This window comes from Metarhizium album, assembly GCF_000804445.1.
Source record: "Metarhizium album ARSEF 1941 chromosome Unknown scaffold_2, whole genome shotgun sequence".
In the NCBI taxonomy this organism is placed as follows: Eukaryota; Fungi; Ascomycota; class Sordariomycetes; order Hypocreales; family Clavicipitaceae; genus Metarhizium; species Metarhizium album.
The window spans coordinates 800,842-822,805 of record NW_024467576.1 but is presented as its reverse complement, the minus strand read 5'-3'; the positions used below and the strand labels follow the sequence as shown (position 1 = coordinate 822,805).

The 21,964-nt window shown below is 53.5% G+C and overlaps 8 protein-coding genes across 8 annotated transcripts; 3 read left to right on the top strand and 5 right to left on the bottom strand.

Moving 5' to 3' along the window:
- Positions 1-1,571: 1,571 nt before the first annotated feature.
- MAM_01363 (Lipopolysaccharide kinase) lies at positions 1,572-3,782 on the bottom strand (the record flags this gene model as incomplete). The annotated part of the gene is made up of 1 exon (XM_040820162.1): positions 1,572-3,782. One exon carries the CDS (start codon positions 3,780-3,782, stop codon positions 1,572-1,574), a length of 2,211 nt encoding a protein of 736 aa, XP_040681650.1.
- Positions 3,783-5,473: 1,691 nt separating this feature from the next.
- On the bottom strand, positions 5,474-6,946 carry MAM_01362 (uncharacterized protein; the record flags this gene model as incomplete). Its single annotated transcript, XM_040820161.1, has 1 exon — positions 5,474-6,946. One exon carries the CDS (start codon positions 6,944-6,946, stop codon positions 5,474-5,476), a length of 1,473 nt encoding a protein of 490 aa, XP_040681649.1.
- Positions 6,947-7,439: 493 nt separating this feature from the next.
- MAM_01361 (Cytochrome P450) lies at positions 7,440-9,102 on the top strand (the record flags this gene model as incomplete). The annotated part of the gene is made up of 2 exons (XM_040820160.1): positions 7,440-7,727; positions 7,777-9,102. The coding sequence occupies 2 exons, from the start codon at positions 7,440-7,442 to the stop codon at positions 9,100-9,102; spliced, it is 1,614 nt and encodes a 537-aa protein (XP_040681648.1).
- A 199-nt stretch (positions 9,103-9,301) lies between these two features.
- On the bottom strand, positions 9,302-10,646 carry MAM_01360 (Longevity assurance, LAG1/LAC1; the record flags this gene model as incomplete). Its single annotated transcript, XM_040820159.1, has 2 exons — positions 9,302-9,691; positions 9,735-10,646. The coding sequence occupies 2 exons, from the start codon at positions 10,644-10,646 to the stop codon at positions 9,302-9,304; spliced, it is 1,302 nt and encodes a 433-aa protein (XP_040681647.1).
- A 494-nt stretch (positions 10,647-11,140) lies between these two features.
- MAM_01359 (TRAM1-like protein & fumonisin) lies at positions 11,141-14,656 on the bottom strand (the record flags this gene model as incomplete). The annotated part of the gene is made up of 6 exons (XM_040820158.1): positions 11,141-11,791; positions 11,854-12,141; positions 12,211-12,524; positions 12,623-12,905; positions 13,559-14,048; positions 14,157-14,656. The coding sequence occupies 6 exons, from the start codon at positions 14,654-14,656 to the stop codon at positions 11,141-11,143; spliced, it is 2,526 nt and encodes an 841-aa protein (XP_040681646.1).
- Positions 14,657-15,311: 655 nt separating this feature from the next.
- Positions 15,312-17,774, top strand: MAM_01358 (cytochrome P450; the record flags this gene model as incomplete). Its single annotated transcript, XM_040820157.1, has 13 exons — positions 15,312-15,498; positions 15,576-15,748; positions 15,821-15,896; positions 15,959-16,005; positions 16,088-16,323; positions 16,380-16,527; positions 16,622-16,663; positions 16,718-16,809; positions 16,884-16,975; positions 17,052-17,153; positions 17,220-17,340; positions 17,485-17,653; positions 17,709-17,774. 13 exons carry the CDS (start codon positions 15,312-15,314, stop codon positions 17,772-17,774), a joined length of 1,551 nt encoding a protein of 516 aa, XP_040681645.1.
- An 838-nt stretch (positions 17,775-18,612) lies between these two features.
- MAM_01357 (Zn(2)-C6 fungal-type DNA-binding domain protein) lies at positions 18,613-20,028 on the top strand (the record flags this gene model as incomplete). Its single annotated transcript, XM_040820156.1, has 1 exon — positions 18,613-20,028. The coding sequence occupies one exon, from the start codon at positions 18,613-18,615 to the stop codon at positions 20,026-20,028; it is 1,416 nt and encodes a 471-aa protein (XP_040681644.1).
- Positions 20,029-20,256: 228 nt separating this feature from the next.
- MAM_01356 (cytochrome P450) lies at positions 20,257-21,931 on the bottom strand (the record flags this gene model as incomplete). Its single annotated transcript, XM_040820155.1, has 4 exons — positions 20,257-20,613; positions 20,689-21,236; positions 21,343-21,735; positions 21,907-21,931. 4 exons carry the CDS (start codon positions 21,929-21,931, stop codon positions 20,257-20,259), a joined length of 1,323 nt encoding a protein of 440 aa, XP_040681643.1.
- Positions 21,932-21,964: the final 33 nt, after the last annotated feature.

Below are 21,964 nucleotides of genomic sequence, written 5' to 3'. Positions count from 1 at the left end.
CCCACGGAAAATAAAGTAAGAGGTGGAATGCCAAGAAGCGAGCCCACGAGGTTGCGTCAATCTACACATACATCAAGACGAATTGAAATGAAACTTGCATCCAACGCGTCGTCTTGGGCTCAGACGGATACCGATGTAGTGCGACGAAAACCTTTCGCCCGAGCTGACCCGAGACACACTATATAATGTACACTTACTGCCAATTCGTCACCGTGGCCATAGATTAGCTGGGAGATCGTCAGACTGAAGTGGAACTTCAATCCTACGCATGCCTATCTGAAGGTCGTGTGTTCGAGTCACACTGGCCACATTTTTTTGCCTCGTTCCCTTTTTCCTTTCCCCCAACCTCGCGTCGAAATCCTTCTCCTTCCATTATGTAATTTTTGCCCTCCGTTCACGTGTCGACTCGCCTAATGTTTCCCGGGACGCCCTATTAGGTTCCGCTTGTCGTCCCTAATCTTCCTAACTCCTGTATGCTTAAGCGCTAGGCGATAGATAACCCTCGCGGCACATTACACCTGTCTCTGCCACTGTCTTCGGCATGGAACGAAATGCTTTATCTGTCCGGGAGGCGCGAGACCCCCCCTGCCCTTGCTTTTTTGCGCTTGGCTGACTACAGGCATGTTCGTGGACTTGATGTCATGGTGTGGGCTATGCCTAGCTGACAATTAGCGGCGGCGACATTGCATTGCGACCTACGTAGTACCTACCTAGTGCATACCAAGGAGCATCGGCTAAACAAGAAAATGTCCTAATTCAGCTTGTTAGATTTGTATGCTTTTTACCCCTAGTAGTGTAGTTTTTAGAGGGTAAAGCTACAAGTTGCTCTAAGCTAAGCGAGCGTGCTAATACTTACAGGTTATAAAATATAGTATATATTTATATCTTATGTAGTATTTTTATAGTATATTATTATATATATTATTATATTTTATATATATATAGTATTATAGTATATATATAGTATTATAGTATATATATATAGTATTATAGTATATATATATAGTATTATAGTATATATATATAGTATTATAGTATATATATATAGTATTATAGTATATATATATAGTATTATAGTATATATATATAGTATTATAGTATATATATATAGTATTATAGTATATATATATAGTATTATAGTATATATATATAGTATTATAGTATATATATATAGTATTATAGTATATATATATATATATATATAGTATTATAGTATATATATAGTATTATAGTATATATATATATATATTAATAATACAGTATAATATAAAGTATATATATATTTAGAATTATTAATAGTAGTATAACTACTACTAATAGGCTATAGTATTTATATATATATTATATTTAAAAATATCTAAGCTATACTAGTATTAAATGCATAAAACTAGTATAGTGCTAAATTAAGCATATTAGAGGGGATAAACTTATTTACACGTACTAACTATTAGAGGTTAAGAGAGTTAGACGAGAGTATAGTTGCAGCTAGCACCTGCAATAGCCCAGTAGGGCTAGTCGACGACATTCTTCCCTGCAGGATACAGCCTCAACACAGCCTGACATAGCTCCCGTCAGACAATTCGGGCTCGTTTTAGCCGCCGCTCCTGCCGCCGCTGCCGCCGCTCCTGTCGCGTCTCCTGCTCGTCCGCTGAGCTGCTTGCCAGTCTCTTCACCGGCCGCGAGCGCTTCACTGCATGTTGAGGAACCAACTTGGAGCGGTGAAAGTCGATGATCAAGGCCCGCTGCAGCTCCTCGTTCCAAAGGATGTTTTCGCGCCGCAGGTCTTCGTGTTCGACGCCCATGCGGCGGATTTCTCTTATCGATCGCCATACCTCCCTGCAAAGCTCGGTGCCCTCCTCGATCTCTTCATCTGGGTTTTCACCACCCCAGCCCATGATCAACATGTGGCGGATTTCTCCTGCTCCGTGAAGAAAATAGATGTTTGCCAGGTCGATTTTGCCGAGAAAGACGGGTACCGCAGACGCCTGGGCTCGCCTCAAAATGTGGTAGGCGTCTGCCTCGCGGGAGACTTCTGGCCACAACTCTCTGCTTGTTCCTTTCCCGACGACGGTGTATCCATATGTGTCCGAGGTGAGTTTGAATGGCGCGCCGTATCCGCCGCAATGTCCGAACGGAGTGCAGTTTCGGTCGAGATCCTCATCTAGCTGTTCCTTGAGGGAACGCACAAAGTGCTCTGCATTGGTTGGGTGAGTGGTGTCCTCTCCATCTCGTCGGTGCAGCTCCACATTTGGACATTTCTCATCGAGAGCGCCCCCATCCCGAAGCCCAAGCAAACACCTTAGTGTACAAAATTTGGCGTCATGTTGTTTCTGTCGGCTGCCTCGGCCGCCTCGAGCACTTCGTGTGCGGGACTTTGGCCGTGCGGACGGAGAGGATGCGACCTGGCTAATGCTGCGTTTGCGCGTCGTGTCTGTATTCACATCCGATCCTGAAGAACCCGGCGACTCTGAACGCCGCCGCCGGGCGTCCAGTGTCGCACCGCAGGTCTGCGACTGTACCGGCCTGCGTCGACGTGCTTTAGGTGGCGGGGATGGCGATGAGGATGATTCTGGCTCGGGGCGATATTGACTACTCGTGTCCGGACTCACCGGATCCGTGTTCTCGGCGTGAAGGTGGGTCTCCTTCAACTCGTCTTTCGGAATCTCTTGACGTGTGCGGCTGAAGTTCGTTTGCCAAAGGGGTAGCTGACGTCGTGCGTCATTCCGCCATTCCTGACTGCGGACCGGATGCCGACAGCTCAACAAATAGAGACAGAGCCTCCGAGCAATGGCTGTGTTTGGTGCCAGAAAACTGCCGTCATCCTCGCCCACTTCTTTGATTGGATCGTAGAGATAGTACTTCAACGTACTAGGGTCGTCGTGAGGAACCCAAAGTTGGATATCGCAGAAGCCGTTCGTCACATATGCGAACTCTAGTCCCTCCTGTATCATGACATGATATTGCTGGACAATGGCGGAGCAGACGAGTCGCTCTGCATTGTATTTCAGTTTTTCTGCCTTGCCTGTAGGTATTGTGTCGCTCCCGACCATGTCGTCCCATAGTTGCATCGGCCTGAGTCCCAGGCGGATAGTGCTTGTGGGGAGTTTGTGCGGTGGTTTGTATTCGCCCGAGCTAAGATGAACCATGGTGTCGTTGTCGAAGGCGTGGATGCAGACTGCGTCAGCTTTCGGTCGGCGGATTTTGGATGGCTGGTTTTCTGCAGCTTCATCAAATTCAGGATCCTGCAAGAAATTGGTGTGGTCGTGGAACTGGATCCCACTCCCGAGACCGAACTCGTGCTTGGCAGCGGGTATGTTGCACAGCTCCGAGATGATGCCGCCCACCAGCTGATCCACAGCGAATCGCTCGTAAAATCCAAGATCGTGCTCACTGCTGAGAGGCCGGCCTGTAGTTGGCGCGGAAAATCCCTCGAGTACGATTTTGGGCGGGAATAAGCGAGGCGCGTCGGCGTTTGCTGGCTGTAGGTAGCGGCGAACAGAATTGTAGATTTCTCGATGCCGAGCTGGACTGTCTTTCCATAGCCGTAGCTTTGTCGGGCAGTATTTCTCTTTGGGGATCGGTATGCTTCCTGTGGTCGACTTATTTGGTGGTGCAACTCTCAACGGAACCGATAGGAACTCGTGGCAACAGTGTATGAGTTCGAGGAAAGTTGTCTTTCGGGTCCGCTCCTCCGCCTGCCTCTGCCGTTCCTCCGCCTGCCTCCGCTGTTCCTCCGACCGCTCGAGGAGCTTTTTGTAATATTCAACGCTGTTGGTAGACATGAGGGGCAAGTGAAGATGACTTTTGGGAAGTTGGGCGGCCACAGTTCTGCGAGTGAAGATGACTTGTGGGAAGTTGAAAAGGTGGTCGGGCTATTTCTGCGGCGGTACAGAGTACGGAGTTACGGAGTACATCGTCCATTCCATTCGTGCGGCACTAAGCCTAATTTGGTGACACCACTAAACCTGCCACACCCTGCCCTATAAATTTACGTATATAGTATTAAAGAGTACTTAGCTATAGTATCGTCTTGTCACAGAAATACCTTGTAGTATGTACTTTATATTGTATATTATTATATATTATATCTAGCAAAAAGTTGGCACAGCTTGCCCGCCCCTTGCGACTATATCCTACTTCTCCAACCGATACACAAGCTGGAACGATGCTCATCTCCGGCAGGCCTCCGTGATCTGACCAAGACTTGCCTAACAAGGCAAAAGGTTGGTCTCGGGAATGACCTCTGCTTGCTTGTGGTCAAGGGAAGCCGCTCTGCCGAGAATCTGAGGGACTTTTGTTGCCAAGTCAACGTTACATGAGCGGGAGTCCTGATCCATCGGCAAGACCGTGAAAGCGATGAGCAGAACATCTCCTTCCTGGTCACGTCCGACACAGTTGGGCTCCAGTCAGCCCCTTGACGCTACATTTCATCCGTTTCGCCGTCGAAGGAACATTACTCCTCTGCCAGAAACATGTTTCCAGCCGACGCGGGAGAGGGACACGGCCAAATTCACGAGCGCAGCCGTGCTTGACGACAAGCAGGATGACAATAGCGCTGTGCCAGGATCCCAGGAGTCAGCTCTGATGGGTTGGCCGTCGTGCAAAAAGCATGGCGATGGCAGTAGTACTCCGTACAGACCGTGACAACGAGGCACCCCTGGGCCTGCGCACACGGTTCGTGCTAATCCGTCATCTCGTAGCGGCAGCATCTACAAGAGATGCTTACGAATGAGGACCGAGCTGACACGGCACAAGTGGAGAATCATCCCGACGTCACATCACCTCGTGAGACAAACATGTCCAGGGGAATGTCTGTTGATGCAAAGCCACACTGAAAGAGAATGACCATCTTCTGGCGCTGACCATACAGGATTTTCTTGCCAACCGTCTTCAGACCCTGTTCAATGGGCCAAGGGCCCGATTGCTGTCCCTTTTTGACCGTGGAGCCGAGCGCCCCTTGAAAAAGAAAAAGGACGCACACGATTCCCTCTTGTAGCTTGATTCAAGGCTTTTACGATATCCGAGTCCGCCTCGGTGCCTCCCCTGGCGTGCCAAAACTCCGCGCCTACCCTAGACCGCAAGCCGCCCCGTTGCTGGTGGCCACTAAGGCGCATTATCTTCGATTTGCGTGGCGGAGATGCGGTTTGTGCCTGCATGGCGAATATCACTAACCCTTCTACACTGGAGCGCCGTGATGGAAACGAGGGATAGCCACGAAGTCGAATTCGTTTACGGAGTAAGCTACCCCAGAATGACGAGCTGGGCCGTGGGATCGGATCGGATCGGACCGGTCCTAGCGTATCTGACCAGGTGGAATCAGCCACACGGCATTCCGTACTTCGGTGGCACATGGTGTCAAAACAGAACTTCAATCATTGTCGATTCCTCAACCCACAACACCCAACACCTGGGTCGCGATACGGATACGCTCAGTACAAGTACACTTTCAGTCCGCACACCTCTCCACAGCTAACTACCCACTCGTAAGTCCTCGCCTGTTCCGACACCAGACACCCAGACCCTTCTCCATTTCGTGTCTGACGGCCCCCAGAACATCACCAACCCGCGCCGCCTCGTAAAACGCCTCGTTGTAGCACGCACTGAGCACCATCTGTCCCCGCCAAGTCCACAGGTAGACCTGGAAATCAGCCGTCAACATGGTCGAGCTGACCCAGTACTCGGCAATCTCCCAACCGCCGTAGCGAGGGCTCACAAAGTCGTCGACAACACCCATGCTGGACAGGTACGGCGTGCTGCTCGGGGGCACATGCCCGCCCGCCAGCATGCGCCTGTACATGGCCATGCCGGGGACGAGACAGCCGAGGTCGTCGTGCGCAAAGGCAAACGGCTTCTTGTAGTCCCTTTGAAGGCGCTCGGCGATGCTGTCGAAGCTGCTGTCCTCGCCGAGGTCCACGACAAACGGAAGCGCCGTTTGGAGACTGCCGACGGAGTGCTGCTCGGCGTCGAAAGGCGCCGGAAACCAACGTCGTAGATCGATGGTGGTAAACTGGGCGTATGTCGTGCCCGCCTCGCCCTCCTCGCTTTGAATCTTCTGGCGCGCCGTGGCGGTGATGAGCGTGGATGCTTCCTCTGCCGGGTTCGACTCGCATCTCGCAGGGGGGGGGAGGGGGCACGGGCACGTACGTACCTGGATTGCCGTGGCCACGGCGGCGTGCCAAGCCGTGGTGACCGTTATGCCCTTGCTCTTGCATGCGTCGACGATTCTCTGCGTGTCTTTCTCGGACAGACACAGCTCTTTGTGAGCCGGCCGGGCGGGTGTGAGGCCAAGGTCTACCCCGGCCAGCCCAACCGGCTTGTCCTGCACCAGACGCCGAAACAAGACTTGCGCGTCCTCGACGTTCTGCCGCGACGGGCTTTGCGAGAGCCCCAGCCACTCGTCCAGCGGTCTGGTGAGATTCGGACGGTTGCGAGCGCCGCCGGCGGCATGTGCGTCGCCTGGCCGAGACAGCCTCTTGAACAGGGCGTCGAAGAGATACAGCATGCCGCGGCCGTCCAAGAGGGCGTGCATTGCCTGCATCACGAGTTCGTTTGTGCCGCGCAGGAAGTGTAGCGTGATGGAGAACCGGCTCTTGAAGCCGGAGAAGAGCTGGTCGGCCGTGATGCCGTCGTGGACTCGAAACGAGCTCTGCAGCCACGCCTCCACGGATACGTCGTCGTCGGGCCCAACCACCAAGCGTTGGTTGACCAGGTCGACGGTGGCGCCGACGCTGGGCAAGTCGTGGCGGACACGCCTCCATGCTTGTTTCAGTGCCTCTGCCACGTCGACATCATCGTCCCCGCGGTACGCGATCGAGACGCCCGATCCGATCATCCAGTGGACGGGCTGGCCCTCGGGAGCAGCCAGGCTGAGGTAAAACGTCTCCATGGAGCCCATGTTCCTCTGCCAGGAGCCATTCTCCTCCTTCCAGCTGTAGAATTGGTCCATGGCGAGAGCGTGAGCGCGGAGCAAATAAAGAGCGATCCCGGGCAGGTAAAGGTTGGGATTCTTTTCTCGGGAGGCATCCCCCAGACATAATCGTACCTCACCAGAAGCCGGAGTGCTAGCCAACCAGGTGAGGTCCGATTGGTCACATTCCGGTGGGACGTCCGAATGGCGGCCGAAAAAAGGCTCCGAAAAGCCCGACACCTCCGGCCCCGGCTCCGGCTCCGGCCCAGCTCTGTTGCAAGCTGCAAGACGAAGCAGCGAGGCCGTTTTGCACCGATCCGAGCAGAGCTGGCGTCTTGAAACGCAGAGCCATCCCAAACTCTTACCTGCGGCGGCAACCTTCACCGAGCGCAGCCAGTCAACCAACGTCCGAGGTCTCGACCGAAATTCCCAGGCAAATCTTCGTACATGGCATGTGCCGTGCGGATTTGCGCATCAACACCCCCCGCAAGCCGCTGCAAATCTCGAATCTCGACCGCGCAAAAAGAGCAAAATGATTCGCGAACTGCTGTACGGAGTCGCAGCCGCCGCACTGCTGGCCTACACGGCAGACTTCCTGTTCAGCCTCCGCGACGACCCCCGCGAGCCGCCCCGAGTACGGCCAGCGATCCCCCTCGTCGGCCACGTCCTAGGCATCATGAGGCGAGGTCCAACATACTACACCGAAACGAGGTTCGTCTGCTCTGCTCACGTCAAGACCCTCCAGGCGGGACGCCCGCTCACAGCCGAGTCCAAAAAGCAACGCCGCGTCTGCGGAGATGCACACCCTCGGAATATTCCAGTACAAGATCTACGTGTGCACGTCGAGCCGCCTGCTCCCCGTGATTCAGAAACACGCCAAGACGCTGTCTTTCCGGCCGTTCCTGCAAATAACCGCCCGCAAGCACGGCGATGCCTCGGACAAGACGTACGAGATATACGGGGGCGACTTGACGGACCGTCTGAGTCACGCGGTGCGAAGCAGCCTCGCGCCCGGGTCACACCTGGACGAGCAGAATCTGCGGATGGGCAAGCGCGTCTTGCTCGAGGTGGACGACTTGCTGGGTCGTGGAGCAGCCTCTGGAGCGCAGAGCATTCGCCTGCTCGAGTGGACGCGGCATCTTGTGGTTCAGGCATCGAGCTGCGGTGTCTACGGCGACCAACACCCCCTTCTTGATCCCGAGGTAGAAGGCGCTTTCTGGTATGAGCTCCCGGGAACCTCTGGCCTTCTGCTCCGCACCGGCGAAAGGCTAACCTTTGCAAACATCGGCAGGGAGTGGCAGAAATACCTCACGGCTCATCTGGCGGGCCTGGATGTGTTCGGCAAGGGATACAAGCAGCGGAAAGTCGTCTACGACGCCTACGTCAAGTACTGTCGGGAACTTCCGAATGACGGATCCGAACTGGCCCGACAGCACAAGAGGGTCATTCGGGAAGCCGGCGTAGACGAGCTCGACTACGCGAAGCAAGCGTCGCTATTCACCATTGCCGTCTTCGGCAACACGGCACCGACGCTCTACTGGACCGTCTGGGAGGTGTTTTCTAGGCCCGGGATCCTCGCCGAGATCAGGGACGAGGTGGAATCGCGTGTCGTTTCGACGTCAAGCGACGGCGAGTTCACGCTGCACGTCGCGGCTCTCAAGTCCAAATGTCCCGTCCTGTTGTCTGTGTTCCAAGAGACCCAGCGCACGCGTCACGTCAACGCTAGCTTTCGAAAGGTCATGGCGGACACTGTGCTGGGCGGTCGCTATCTTCTCAAGGCCGGCAACTTTGTCCAGATGCCCGGGCAACCTATTCACGGCAACACCAGCCTCTGGGGGGACGGGGCCATGGAGTTTGATCCCTACCGATTTGTGCCAGACAAGAAGAAAGACGCTGCGGCCTTGCCGCCCAGCGGGTTCGTGGCATGGGGAGCACCGCCGCATCTGTGTCCTGCGAGGCAGTTTGCCGCCGTCGAGGTCTTGATTGCGACGGCGCTGTTGGCCGTGAGGGCTGATTTGCAACCCCATGGCGGCGCGTGGGACAAGTCCCCTGCGCTGAATTACAATGACTTATCTACGTTGCTGAATCCCAACAAGGATGTTCGCGTTTCTGTTGCTGCCCGCCAAAGGTGGGTGGGCAAGTGGTCTTTGGAGATGGGAGAAAGCAGGAGTCGCGTTCCGCTCGCCTCGGGATAAGTTAATACAATACGTGCTAGTCAGCGTGCAAGAGTCAGTCAACTCAACCTCGGACTGCCGCGTCTCGCCCAAGAAACTCATGCGCATAAAGTATCAAGTACACGTATCATGTGGCCAGGATCGGGAGCAGGTGAGCTCGTAGCTCTCTCATCGGTCTCTGCACATCATTCTACCGCCGTACAACCCGTAGCAACCATCGTTAGCGCCTCGTCTTTGCGAAGCCGTTGGCACTGCCGTCTGAATGGCCACACGCCATCTCCGCCTCTGACTCCTCCGCCTCCGATCTGTCATCTTGAGCAATGCTGTGAACAATGTAGCGGTACCCGATCCGCAAGAGGCAAACCAGCCAGAACAAGTTGAGTGCCTGGAGGAAAGCCAGCAGGGCAAACGCAATAACGTTGGAGATCCAGCACTTGTACTGCTGCGTTTCCCAGTTGAGAACATACGGGCCAACGGTCCGAAATTCGCCCAGCAGCGAGTACAGGATTCTGAGGTTCTGGTAATGACGTAGATATGCCCAGATGCCTATCGACATGCAAAAGAACGGCCCAACAATGGGACTATCAATGTAATGGAGAGATTTGGAAACCTGTCCAACGGAACCGACATGTTAGTATGCATCTGCAGCTAACCAAGGGCCCATCATACGGGCGAGGGGAGCCGCCACTTGCCGCGAAGAAAAAGTCGCTGATGTCATGAGTCAGGTACACCGCGATGCCCATGTACGTAAAATGAAAGCGGTAGCTGAGAGCAATCAAGCCAATGGTGACAATGTGATGTGCAATGAGCTCCTTGAAATCTTTCCGTGGCTTCTCTAGTCCCAGCAACATGACAATCGCTTGCTGTGCCCAATACGCCGCCTGAAACAGGTAGTAAAACTTGAAGCAGGCTTTGTGAGTTTTGTGAGGAAAGTCTTGGTACATGCCTCGCGTGTTGAAATACCACACTGGCGTCTGTCGCATGACGTGGACACCGAATGGAGCCATGAAGGCAAAGTACAACGCTGTGTACATTTGCTCCATGAAACGGAGCTGCTTGCCACGAGATCGAATGCCCAAGAGGCGGCCCAACGGGCGGAACAGTTCTTGCATGAAGAACTCGCGCGTGAACGACAGGACGATCATGTAGAAGCAAACAAGTGTGATGTCGTGCTTGCCCTTGCCGTATTGCGTGGGCTGGGTTACGTCGGACCCAACAGGCTGTTGCTTGTACGACAGAAAGATGAAGGGGCGGACAATGTTGGACTCGGCGGGATCGACGGCATATATTGCGAGAAAGACGGCGAGGAGGGCGAGAGGCATCAGCCAGGTGCGGGTTGTCGCGGTGTGAATGCAGCGGCGGAGAAGTGAGGGCACGTTCCTGCGACTTGTGCCCCTTGTTGGCGTCCTTTTGTCATGTTTGCCGTTGGCGCCATTGAACAATGCTGCTGTCAAGCTCGTATCTTCCGTCGAGGTGTCGTTGAGACTCTTTCTTCGTCGCGACGCAACCGTGTTTCGCGCGGAGAGACTGGCCGTGCTGTCGGCGACTCCATTTGCAGAGGCCATTATGACGGCGTAAGTTGCGGCATAGAGAAACTGAACGAGATTTCCAAGTCTGGCCTGCTCCCTGCTCGAACTCCCGAGACCCCTGCAACCAACTGCTCAGGCACAGGTGCTCTTCATGCGGCTGATCTCAGCTCGTGTGGTCTGGCGGCAAAGTCCCACAACATTCAAGATTGAAAGGCCGGCAGCAAGTGGAGACACACTCTCACACATCCTGGTGCTGCCTCGTTTTCCGTACGGCCTCATTGCGTAGCCACCGTTCCTTCTTGGCCACATGGAATGCATTTGTGATGGGCAACATCGCCGAGGCAGTCATCATCCGTGGAGCCCCGGTAAGCGTTTATCAAAATCTCAGCTAGATTGCGTGTTCCATACACCATGACCATCCAGCACTGTTTTGCCCACCATCTTGAGACCATCTTTCCCCGTCGCCCACAACTCGCCGAGGTCGCATATGTTCAGGTGGCGCGGATTGACTCTGAACGGGTTGCAACCGCTTATTCGATCTGTTTCTCGCACCCAATACGGTTCAGCAGCTCCTTGCGGTCACGGTGGCCGGGGAAGCTGACGCTGCTGCTGCTGCTGCCGCCGCCGCCGCCGCCGCCGCCGCCAGTTCCCTTTGTGACGCCACCGCGACGCTCCCGCGCCGTCCAGTCAATGGCTTCTCCAACACACTCTTTTTCCAAGTACCGTGGCTGCTCAGGTTCGTCCTCCCCAACTTCGTCCTCTTCGTCGCTTTCTTCTGCCTCGCTGTTGCTTCGAAGGTCCTCGGCCCTCTTGCCCTGGAGCACGCGCATAGTGATTTGTACGATGACCGTGAACCACATGATCATCATAACCTGTAGAAACAGGAGGAATAAGAGAAAGGCATACATGACATTCTTGTTGAGGCACACGACTCCGGAGGGGTTGCGAAAGGGTTCCAGCAGATGACTCCAACCCGCCGTGGGAATGGGTAACGGGCCTTCAAGGTCATCGGCACTGCCTCGATAACAAGCGGGTGGCGTCATTCTGGGGAAGTCGAAGTAGATGCTCCAGCACGTCACCATGTACAAAACGTGTCGAGCGAGCACCCACGAGATGATGAATCCGCCGAATATTACGTCGCAGATGGTGGTGAAGCCGAGGTACTTGAGACATTTTGCGAGCTATCTTCTTGTCAGCGACGTCACTTTCTTCTGCAGGGCAAAAGGGTCCAATGCCAGTATACCGGTAAAAATAGATCAATCACATCCATCAAGATCAGAATGAGGTTGGCGACTCGAGTCTGGTGATAGGCATACGAGCCCGCCAGCAAGGCAATTGTGACAAAGTGATGTGTCAACATTTGCCAGTGGTCCTTTCGGCGCTCTTCAATGTTGATGACCAGGACCATTTGGATCCAAAAGCCCCATTGTCCCAGAATGTACGCCTTCATTAAGCCATCTATCTCGCGCTGTGGCCAGTCGGTCCAGAGCTCCTCCATGTTCAAGAAGTACTTGGAGTTGTAGTAAAGGTACTGATGGTTTCAAAGCGTCAACGGGCCATCATTCACGCGGCGCCCAAGGAGAAGTGGCCAGCGACGTACCATGCCCGTCGGCCAGAATGCGTTGTAGTACATCAACATCCAGCCTTGCTCAGCGAACCGGGTTGCATTCTTCTTGCCCAGCACGCCCCATCGGGAAGCTAATGGTGCGAGAATATAACCCATGCAGAAAGCGCGAAGTCCCGTTAGGATGACGATGACAAATGTCATAAAGTAAAAGTCGTCATATCCCGCGGCGTATTTGCCCGTCTTGCCATTGCGGTAAGAAAGAGTGAAGAACTTGGACGTGTACTGCCGTGCAGCGGGTATACAAGCATGTGTGAGAAACAAGAGCGCGACAAGATTGAACGAGAAGCCTGTTTATGAAGCGAATGTTGCAACAGGTTAGCCGAGTGTGATGATGGTCGACGGAGAGAAGTGGGTTTCTGGTCGCTGGCATTAGGGACGAGCGTACCGACTTGATTGTCCAGCAACCAACGGCTAAAGCTTCTCGGTACGTCATCCTTCCGCCGTCTAGTCTTGCCCGTATGTGGTTTTCTTTGGCTCATCTTCACCGAGCTCAACTGTTGCCGGTCGTCAGTCGGCGTAGAAGTGCCTGACTTGGGAAACGCCCACACGGCGGCCTTATCTGCCCTAGAGTCCGTTGTCGAGCTAGTGGCTCTGCTGTGCAGAGTTGTTTCCGGGTCTCCAACGGCGGGATGCTTGCCGGCAGATGGAACTGGTAGTTCGGGCGAGGTCTCTTGATAAGCTGTCAGCCACTCTCGGGAACGGAGAAGCTAATCTTCTGTCCGTCCTGAAGGGGGTATCGAGATGGCCTATGGAGAATGTCGGGCGGTGAATGCAACTAGAGAGTAAAAGCTGCCCACCCACAAACTGCCCACCAGGCCCCCCTCCCTCCTTCCTCGTCCCTCCTCCCCTCCCTCCCTCGTCCCTTCCCTCCCCTGAAAGGCTGCTGCTGACCAGCACCGCACCCTTGCTGTTGCTGCTTTGATGCATATATGAATTCACAAATTTAGTTTGGCTTGCGTCTGTTCAATTCATTGCGTTTGAAATGTAGACCAAGTTACCCCAAGTCTACTGAGTACCCCCGCTACTATGTAGTAGGCCTATATTTTTGATTCAACTGCAACTTACAAGCCAACCTTATTTTTAGGCAACCAAGCTAAAAAATACAAGCGGCTCCTGTAGGCGGAGTTCAAAATGGTACTTTTGCGTGCGCGCAACCTAGAAGGCTTATTCACACGGTACACATAATTTCGATACACACTCGGGCCAACTTCGTGCAATCAATGGATGCAGCCGCGTGCAAGTTTTGACATTGAGCGGCAGCCAATGTACTCTGCAGTCATAACGCAGATCCTACACGGACTACAAGTTTTTGCCCTCGAACCTGCCCTGCCTTGAGCAGTTCCAGACCCTGTACGATCCCCTTCCACCTCCCGGGAATCTCACGGACAGGGTGGCACTTGAGTTGACCGGCATCTAGAAGTGATTGGATCTCTTGTCGCCAGCGCATCGCCAGTGCCAACTTGGTTGGATCGGCTTCTCTGTGGTAGGGGTCCCGAATCTTGACCTCGTTGCCCCAGAGAGCATAAGTAACCGGCATGTCGACCTTGACCGACTTGCGAGTTCGCCATTCCGGCAGAGCATAATCCAGGCTTGCATATCTTGCTCCGGCTCTACCCAGGGCTGTGAAGCAGCAACGGACAGAGTCGGGATTGGTCACGCAGTCAATGGCATGTCTTAGTGTGCCCTTGGTCGCTTCCCGAACCGTCTCGCCGCACGTCGGAGAGGTATAGGGGTACGTCGTCATGGCACCAAACGCTTTGACTAGGGCGGAGGAGGCGGTCGAAGAGGTGGCAATGACGCTGTATCCCGATCTGCATACAGGCGGCGTCAACGTAATGAGACGAGCGGTCGCCGTTTTGCACTCGCTCGCAGGCACGAAGGCTCTCGCGGGCACACACGACGCTGCGAGAAAGGCTTACCTGGCGAGAATCTGGCATGCCATGGTGCCCGTGGCCGTAGCACCGCCATATACCAGCACCGGCACGCGGCTACCATCAGCTCGAGGCGGCTCCGGTGCTGACGGACGACCCGTGAGCTTCAGGCAATCTTCCATGGCCAGCGCAACCGTAGCCCATCCGACGCCGCCCAACGCTGCCCCTTCGAGATCGCTCCAGGCATCAGGCACCTGCAAGAGTACTCGGGCGTCCGCGACGAGGAACTCTGCAAACGCGCCGTTGTTGGGATTCGCAGCATTGCAACCGTGCATGGGACCGCACAGTCGCGTACCTGGAGGGCAGCTGGTTGCCTGTGAGCCTGTCTCGACGACGGTGCCCATGAAGTCGCAGCCCAGTACCGCACCTGGAACTGGGTTGTACGCAGGCATTCGGTAGTCGGATGGATTGAGGGCAACCGCGGAAACCCGTATCAGGACATGGTACGGTTCCGTCACTGCGGGTATAGGGTTCGTGGTTGAGACCATGGGCTCTGTTTGCCCACCCGGAGGGTGGACTAGACACGTCTGCACTTGAGCCATTGGCTTTTCGAATATCTGCCATGGGCACCATGAGATGAGAGAGATTCATCCTCATATCGTAGGTTTGTTCTAGGCCGCCTGGCCGTCCCTCGGGGCGTTGGGCGTGGGAGGGTCATTCTTCCAAAAAACCCCCGACTCGGGATCGGACGTTGGACCGACTCGGAGGCTCCAAGACGAAATGTACAGCAAACTTGGATACCAAGTCCCCGATTGGTTCCCGATTGCTAAATCAATGGGGCAATTGGTTTGTCAAATCTACGGTGAGTGTCCATGGCGAAATACCTCTTCTATTGCCTTGTCGGCGGATATTCTGTCATTATCTATTCGATTTGTTGAAAGTTCCAGTTTCTGAAAGAGTAACTTGGCAAGAACCATTCGAATCAAGCCACACTGAGCTGCACGGCAGGGCATCTTTGCCTAATCACACCAAACTCCTACTACAGCTGGTCACGTATATCGATCCAGGTGTGTGTGAAGCTAACACGGCGCCGTCGAAAAAGAAAGAAACGAAAGAAAAGAAAAGAAAAGAAAAGAACAAGACAGAACAGAATTTTTTACTTTCTTCATGAATTCCTCTGAACCTCTGCAGTTGGCGATCAATATGACGAGCTTCGTGGTGGACTTTCTTGGCTCCTACGGTAGTACGCCTCAATTGTCATGGGCAACCGTGGCTGTTGTGACCATATTTGGGACGTACATATTCGACATTGGCTCGAAATTATACCGTGACCATAGGCTTCGAAAAATCGGCTCACCTGCAAAACTCGTTCCCTTTATCGCTCCTCTCGGTAAGTCTATTCTTACATTCCTTTCGACGGTACGATGACGGTCCCGGGCTTTCTTACTTCTGCTGTGTGTGTATTAGGTCTCGATGTCGCAATCTACTCCTTGTACCGATTCTTCACCAATACCTACTTCGAACTCGTTTCAAAATGGTTAGATGCATCGCCCGGCCGCACTGTTGAGATGCGCATGTTTGCGCAGGGCCTTATTTTTACGGACGAGCCCGAAAATATCAAGGCCATCATGTCCACGCAAGTATGCGATGAAATGGCTTGCCTAGCATGGTAAAGTAAAATAAGAACTGTTTGACTGACGCCGTGATATCAGTGGTCTAGCTTCGGCAAGGGGGAGGTCACCAGGCGCATTTGGGCCAACATGATCGGCCAAAGACAGATTTTTGCCAGTGAGAAAGAAACCACAACTTCATGTCCAAAAGCAAGAATTAACAACACCCTTGACGTCTAGTTGACGGCGAACATTGGCACAAAGCGAAAGCGCTCCTCCGTCCCCATGTAAGTTGACTTGTTGTTATCAAGATCAAAGTGCCGCGCGACCCGCATTCGCATTATATTATATCTGACCCGTTGATTTCAGATCGGCCACGCTCGTCCTGATGACCTTATCAAGACGGAACGCCATGTGCAGAGATTGTTTGAGCGTTTCTCCCGTGGGGAGGTCCTCGAAGTGTATGATTGGATTGACCGATTTCAACTTGATGTGACGACCGACATTTTCTTTGGCGAGTCAGCCGATTCCATTGTTTCCGAACCTCCTTTCCGTGCGGCAATGGATGTGCTGCTTCCCATAAACACGGCTCGCATGTTATTCGGGTACGCATTACCGCCCAGCCTACATTTTGCGGCTTGGCTCACACTTGGCGTATTAGGACGAAGGCCTTTTACGCACCAGATACCCTGCTTGCGCCCCAGGCTCTGAAGGTGCTCAAGGCTTACACCGACTCGCTTACCGACCGAGCCTATGCAAGAGATTTATCCCAGAAAAGGCCCTCAGAGTATAATCTACTCGATGACTTGGTCAGTCAGAAGAAAAGCTATCATGTATGGTGCTGCCCACTCGGCCAATTCGGTCTTGTCTTGTCTTGTATGCCCGTAATTCTCACAACACTAGGATATCAAAGAAGCACTCATGTCGGTCATGCTGGGCGGCAAGGTACGGCCAGACGATGCCAAGCCTTCGAACCCATACTAAATAACAATGGGCTAGGATCCCTCCTCGATTCTAATCACTTGGGCAATCTTCTTACTGGGGAAACACCCGGATGTTATGACAAAGACGCAAGCCCAAGTCCACAAGGTGTAAGCCAGTGCCCGGCCCCATTGTTGCCGTTGAAAAAAGAAAAGGTGACGGTGCTTATGCGCAAAGACTTTAGGTGTGGAACACGGCCACCTACGGCTTCTGAACTCAAAGAAATGACATACTTGAGACACGTCATCAACGAAACCTTCCGATTGCATCATCCGTGTCAGTAGCTACCCCGAGCGAAATCTCAGCCAGGATCGAAGATTGATAAGGGTCCGATGCTAACCGGCCGGAGCAGTGGGCATGAACATGCGAATGGCTCTAGATGACGTTTCGTTACCCACCGGAGGTGGTAAAAGCGGCAAAGAGTCTCTGGCCGTTGTCAAAGGCTCGAGCATCAGTAGGTCATACTGTTTTTGACTACAGCGTTGATCCAGTCTGTAACGTTGCCGCTGACGTCTGACAGTCTATTCGCTGATGGGTATGCAGCGGCGCAAGGATATATTTGGCGACGACGCAGAGGGTTTCCGTCCCGAGCGTTGGGAAGAAACAGATATTCAACGCTGGCACTTTGTCCCCTACAACCAGTGAGTGGAAAGTGTTCCCAACGCCAACGCCAACACCAACACCAACACCGTCCGTATCATTCGCATGTGCTGCCATCAACTTGACCTTCCTGGAGCGGACCGCGGCTGAGACTTGATTCTTGCGTCCCTGTCCCTGATTTGCAGCGGACCGCGCATGTGCATGGGCCGCAACTTTGGTCAGCAACAAATGGAGTACGTCTTGGCCCGAATTTGCCAAGAGTTCATGGAGATTCGCGTTCCGGACGGCCAGCGCGAGCAACAGGTCAAGATTGAATTAAACTGCAAGATGGCACACCCCTGTATGTGCGAGTTTGTGAGAAAGGGAAACGCAACTCTCGTTGCCGCCCAAGAATAGTAATTGCTAACAGGCCAAACTCGCTGTTCACGATGGGCATTTTGGTGCGCAATGGTCGGACCATGTCGGCATGGGATAGGCAGGATTCGTGACTCAGGGATACATGTGCTTTTTTTTGCATCAGGGCGAGGCGACTCTTGATAAAAAAACTGAACGATTGGTTGTCAGCTTGTCTCACTAGCTGACGTACCAGTAGAGATTAGGTCTTGTTATTGGAGGGCCAGCATAGCCTTGTTCAAAGCGTGCCAGGGCTTACACATCATCCGAGGCGGCGTGGCAATTTTCATCCTTGGTATTCGGTGCGGTGACCGGAGTTGACCGCGGATGGGCATTGCCGAGATGCCGGTCGGTCCGCTCTTAGGCCCGCTATTTGGCATAAAGCCGAGCACACGAGCACCTGTAGCAAGACACGAACCGTGCCCGCCCTACTATTAATTAGTAGGAATGGTGGTTGACACTTGGGCAGGCCAATTCTCAACGTTAAATACATTAGAATATGTGACGGACTAGATTAACGAGCTGTCACAGGTGCCAGCTGCAGCCGCCTCAGTGGTAGGCCAAAAAGATACTTGTTGAACAAAAGACAGCCTGCAACATGGTGTCTGTTGGGCCGCATAACGCTCCATACACAACGGCGAGACTCGCTTCGGTTAGATTTCGTACCGACAGTGTGGCCGGTTGTTTCTGCTTGGGGCCGCCTCGCCTCGTTCCTTCCCATGGCTGTCCGGTACCTGCCCTTTCTGCCCAGGCCAGGGCTGCTTGCCAAGCAGCAGGCTGCGGCGCTTCTCCTCAGCTCGCATAAACGAGCGACCTGTCAGTCGCTTCTCGATACAAATGCAAGCAGACTGTCGTGATGCTTTCCCGAAGCCATACGAGAATCAAATCAAGCAGGGGAGTTCGGGAATCCGACAGTTGCTATGGCGAACCCTCAGCCTGCGGCTTGCAAGAGATATGCCTGTGATCGATGCCGGGAGCACAAGCTTCGATGCTCCCGTAGCTCGGACGGTGACAGTCCCTGCGACCGATGCTTCAAATTCAATGCCCTCTGTGTAACAAGTTCTGCCCGTCCCGTGGGCCGACCATCTGTTCAGACGAGCGCTGGCAACACCAGCACCAGCCATCAACACCGTCGCCAGCTGCACGGCAAGTACAACAGAGGCAACGGCAGCAATAACAAGGTCATGCCGCCTCGTAGCCAAAACGAGGCCAAGCGACAGTCCAATACTTGCTTGCACAATGCCTGGCGTCAAGACGCTCACCTCTTGTCCCCACGCAGCTTCCCGCCGTCCGCGGCTGCTTGCTCCGAGACATCAAGTGGTCCTGCCGGTGGCGCTCCCACCTTGGAAGATTTTGAAGTCATGACCGATGCGCCGTTGGATGAGTCCGACTTCTCCAATGATGTTTCCGAACTGGGGGGCAACGGCTTCGCTCTGGACGCGTCCTCGTTTCAGTTCCAGATTTCGAATTCCGCTAATATGGCAGAATTGGCCTTTGGGGGCATGGAAGTGATACCAGAGACTGAAAATAATCGTCAAGGAAAGAATATCATGTACGCCACCCCCGACGGCACGCAAGATGAAGGCCCTGCGCCAGTAGTCACGCAACCGGCGGCGAGCTCCGGTGGTGACGGTGACAATACCGTTGCATTCATGGTCGTCACAATCGGCAACATTATTCAGGAATTGGCCAACTTGAAGAACCAGCCTTGGAAATCGTGGGAGCCTTGCCATCAGTCTCTGATGGACAATGTTTTGTTTAATATTTGTGCTCCGGAAGCCCTCTACGGAGGCCAGCCAGATATTGCATCGTCCTTGGCCCACGTTTTGGGCATTGCCACGAGGTTTACATGGGCCTTGCAGATCATGTCGCCCGTCTCGAACGGGATGGGAACGACTCAACGTACGCCGCCGACTCTGTCCATGAAACTCATGCTCCTGTCCACACACATTCAATTGGCCCAACTATTTGACACAATCCTCACCCAAACAAGCGGATTCTCGTCTGCAGGACTGTCGGAGGGTCGTGGTCATGGTGCCGAGACAGACCAGTCAAGCTCCCGTGGCCAACGGCGGCCCTCCCAGCACGTCATGATGTTGACTCGGGTTTTTGAACACCACCTGCATTCCGTGGAACGTTTGATGGGCCTACCGGACGAGTCGAGACTGTGGAGCCGGAAGGACTCGTACAGGGGAATATTAGACCAAGATGAGCCGTCAGCAGTCACACAAGCGGTCATGAGCCAAGCGCAAGATGCGTTTCGGTCGCTGAAACAAACCATGGATAAGATGACGGGTGTCATTAGCCGAATCCCTGATGTGCCGTCAACGAAGTGAAGACAGTGGCATGTACACAAAAAGTCAACGGACGTGAGGAGCGGCGTGTCGGCTACAAAACGACAGGATGGAATCAATGAATCGCGAGAAAGTAAAATGCGTCACACTTTGTATGGTGTCCCGGCATCGTAGCCTCCGACGCCCGTGTCTCCGGAGCTACAGCAGGACAGCTGTGTATCGGCATGCAGATTTGGGGAGAGTTCCCCGTAGCCGGTTGCTAATTGCCTCTTATTGAGCCTGTCCCGCAAACGAAGCAAGTCGAACTCGCACAGGAGGCTTTTGCCATACCATGTAAACTCGCAAGTCTCTGTCCCAGTCGACGTCGTTCCTGTTCACCAGCTCCCAGTCAAATTTCCAACAGAGTTTGGCAACCATGATCCGAAGCACCACATACGCCATGGCCTGCCCAATACAGTTGCGAGATCCGATGCTAAATGGCCTAAATGCGCTGCGAGCATCGGTATCACAGCTGTGATGGTAGTCTGGATGCGTGGTCGGCAGCCATCTCTGGGGCTTGAACTTGTAAGGGTCCTTGAAATACCTGACTGAGTGGGTTGTCGCATAGGCGCATGTTGAAACCACACACTGGCCAAGGAATCAGAATAAAATTTGACGACTGAGGGGTCTTTTTGTAAAGCCTTGCTCTGCAGGAACACTTACCCCTTCCGGCACGTAGTTTCCATCGATCGTGTGCCCTGGGCTGATGCGAGGCAGCCCATACGGCACATTGGTGTGGATTCGAAGCGACTCCTCGAGAATAGCGTGAAGCCAAGGAAGCTCACGCAAGGCTTCATCTGTCATTTCATCTACAGAGGCGAAAGTGCCTCGCAGTTCCGATTGCAATCTGGCCATTGCCTCATTATTTGTGGTCAGAAAGTAAAAGATGGCCGACAACACGCTAGAGGACTCGAAATGATCAAAGATCAAATGACCAGCTTGAGATACGAGGAACTCCTTTGGAGGCAACGGGTCGATTTCGCTCATAAACTGTGTCAAATAGTCCAGTTGTTTCTGATCATGTCGATTCTTCACCCGGTCTTGGATGAGATTACTGCTCAGACTGTGGGCTCTGGCGTAACTGAGAGCGACCTTGGGAGACAGCAGGAGGTAAGACATCCAAGAAATCAGTGGAAACCGCCGAAAGACGACGCGGATCGTTGTCCACTGGCCGACACCCAGAATGGATTCCAGAATGGGGTGATTTTTCCCTTCCGCTCACAGTGTTAGTCTTGCGTGTTTCTTCTTTAACCATGCAGAACCTTGGGCAAAGCCTGCAGGGAAAGGCTCTCTTTGGGTGAATCGGTGACCTCTTACCGTCCCGAACGTTGTTAAAATCGTGGTTTACTGCTATGGCGCCACCAAGGTCTGTCGTGACTCGTTCAAACCACTGGGCATCATCGATTAGCTTACATGCCGCCGAGGTTTCTTCCAGTTGAGACGTGGGGATGCATGCCGGCACAATGTTAAACCCGTCGTCTTTTGCTGGGATTTCTTCCAGTTTCAGAAGCAGTTGATTGACGTGATGGTGTATTCTGGGCTGATACTCCCTCAAAGCGCGAGGGCTAAACGCAGGAGCTAATTGCTTCCGAGCAGCACGGTGCTTTTCAACATCCCGTTCTGATGCAAGGCCCTCGTACTTTTCGCCCATGTCCAACATGTCGGACTTGACAAATGCCGGGCGGCCGTGAATCGAGCTGGTGTAGATGTCTATTTGATGATCAACATTAGAAGCAAAGCATATTATCGCCAAAACGCAAGGTAGACTGGCCTGTGTACGCTTCCGGGGTAACAAAGACGAGTTCATTTGGCGCGATACGCACCACGTCTCCTGTTCATTTTTGGTGAGCGGCCGTATACGGACAACGGAATGAAGCTTACCATATTCCGCAAGCACGCGCTGCATGGCCCATGGGAACCGGCCAGAGAGCCTGAGGGC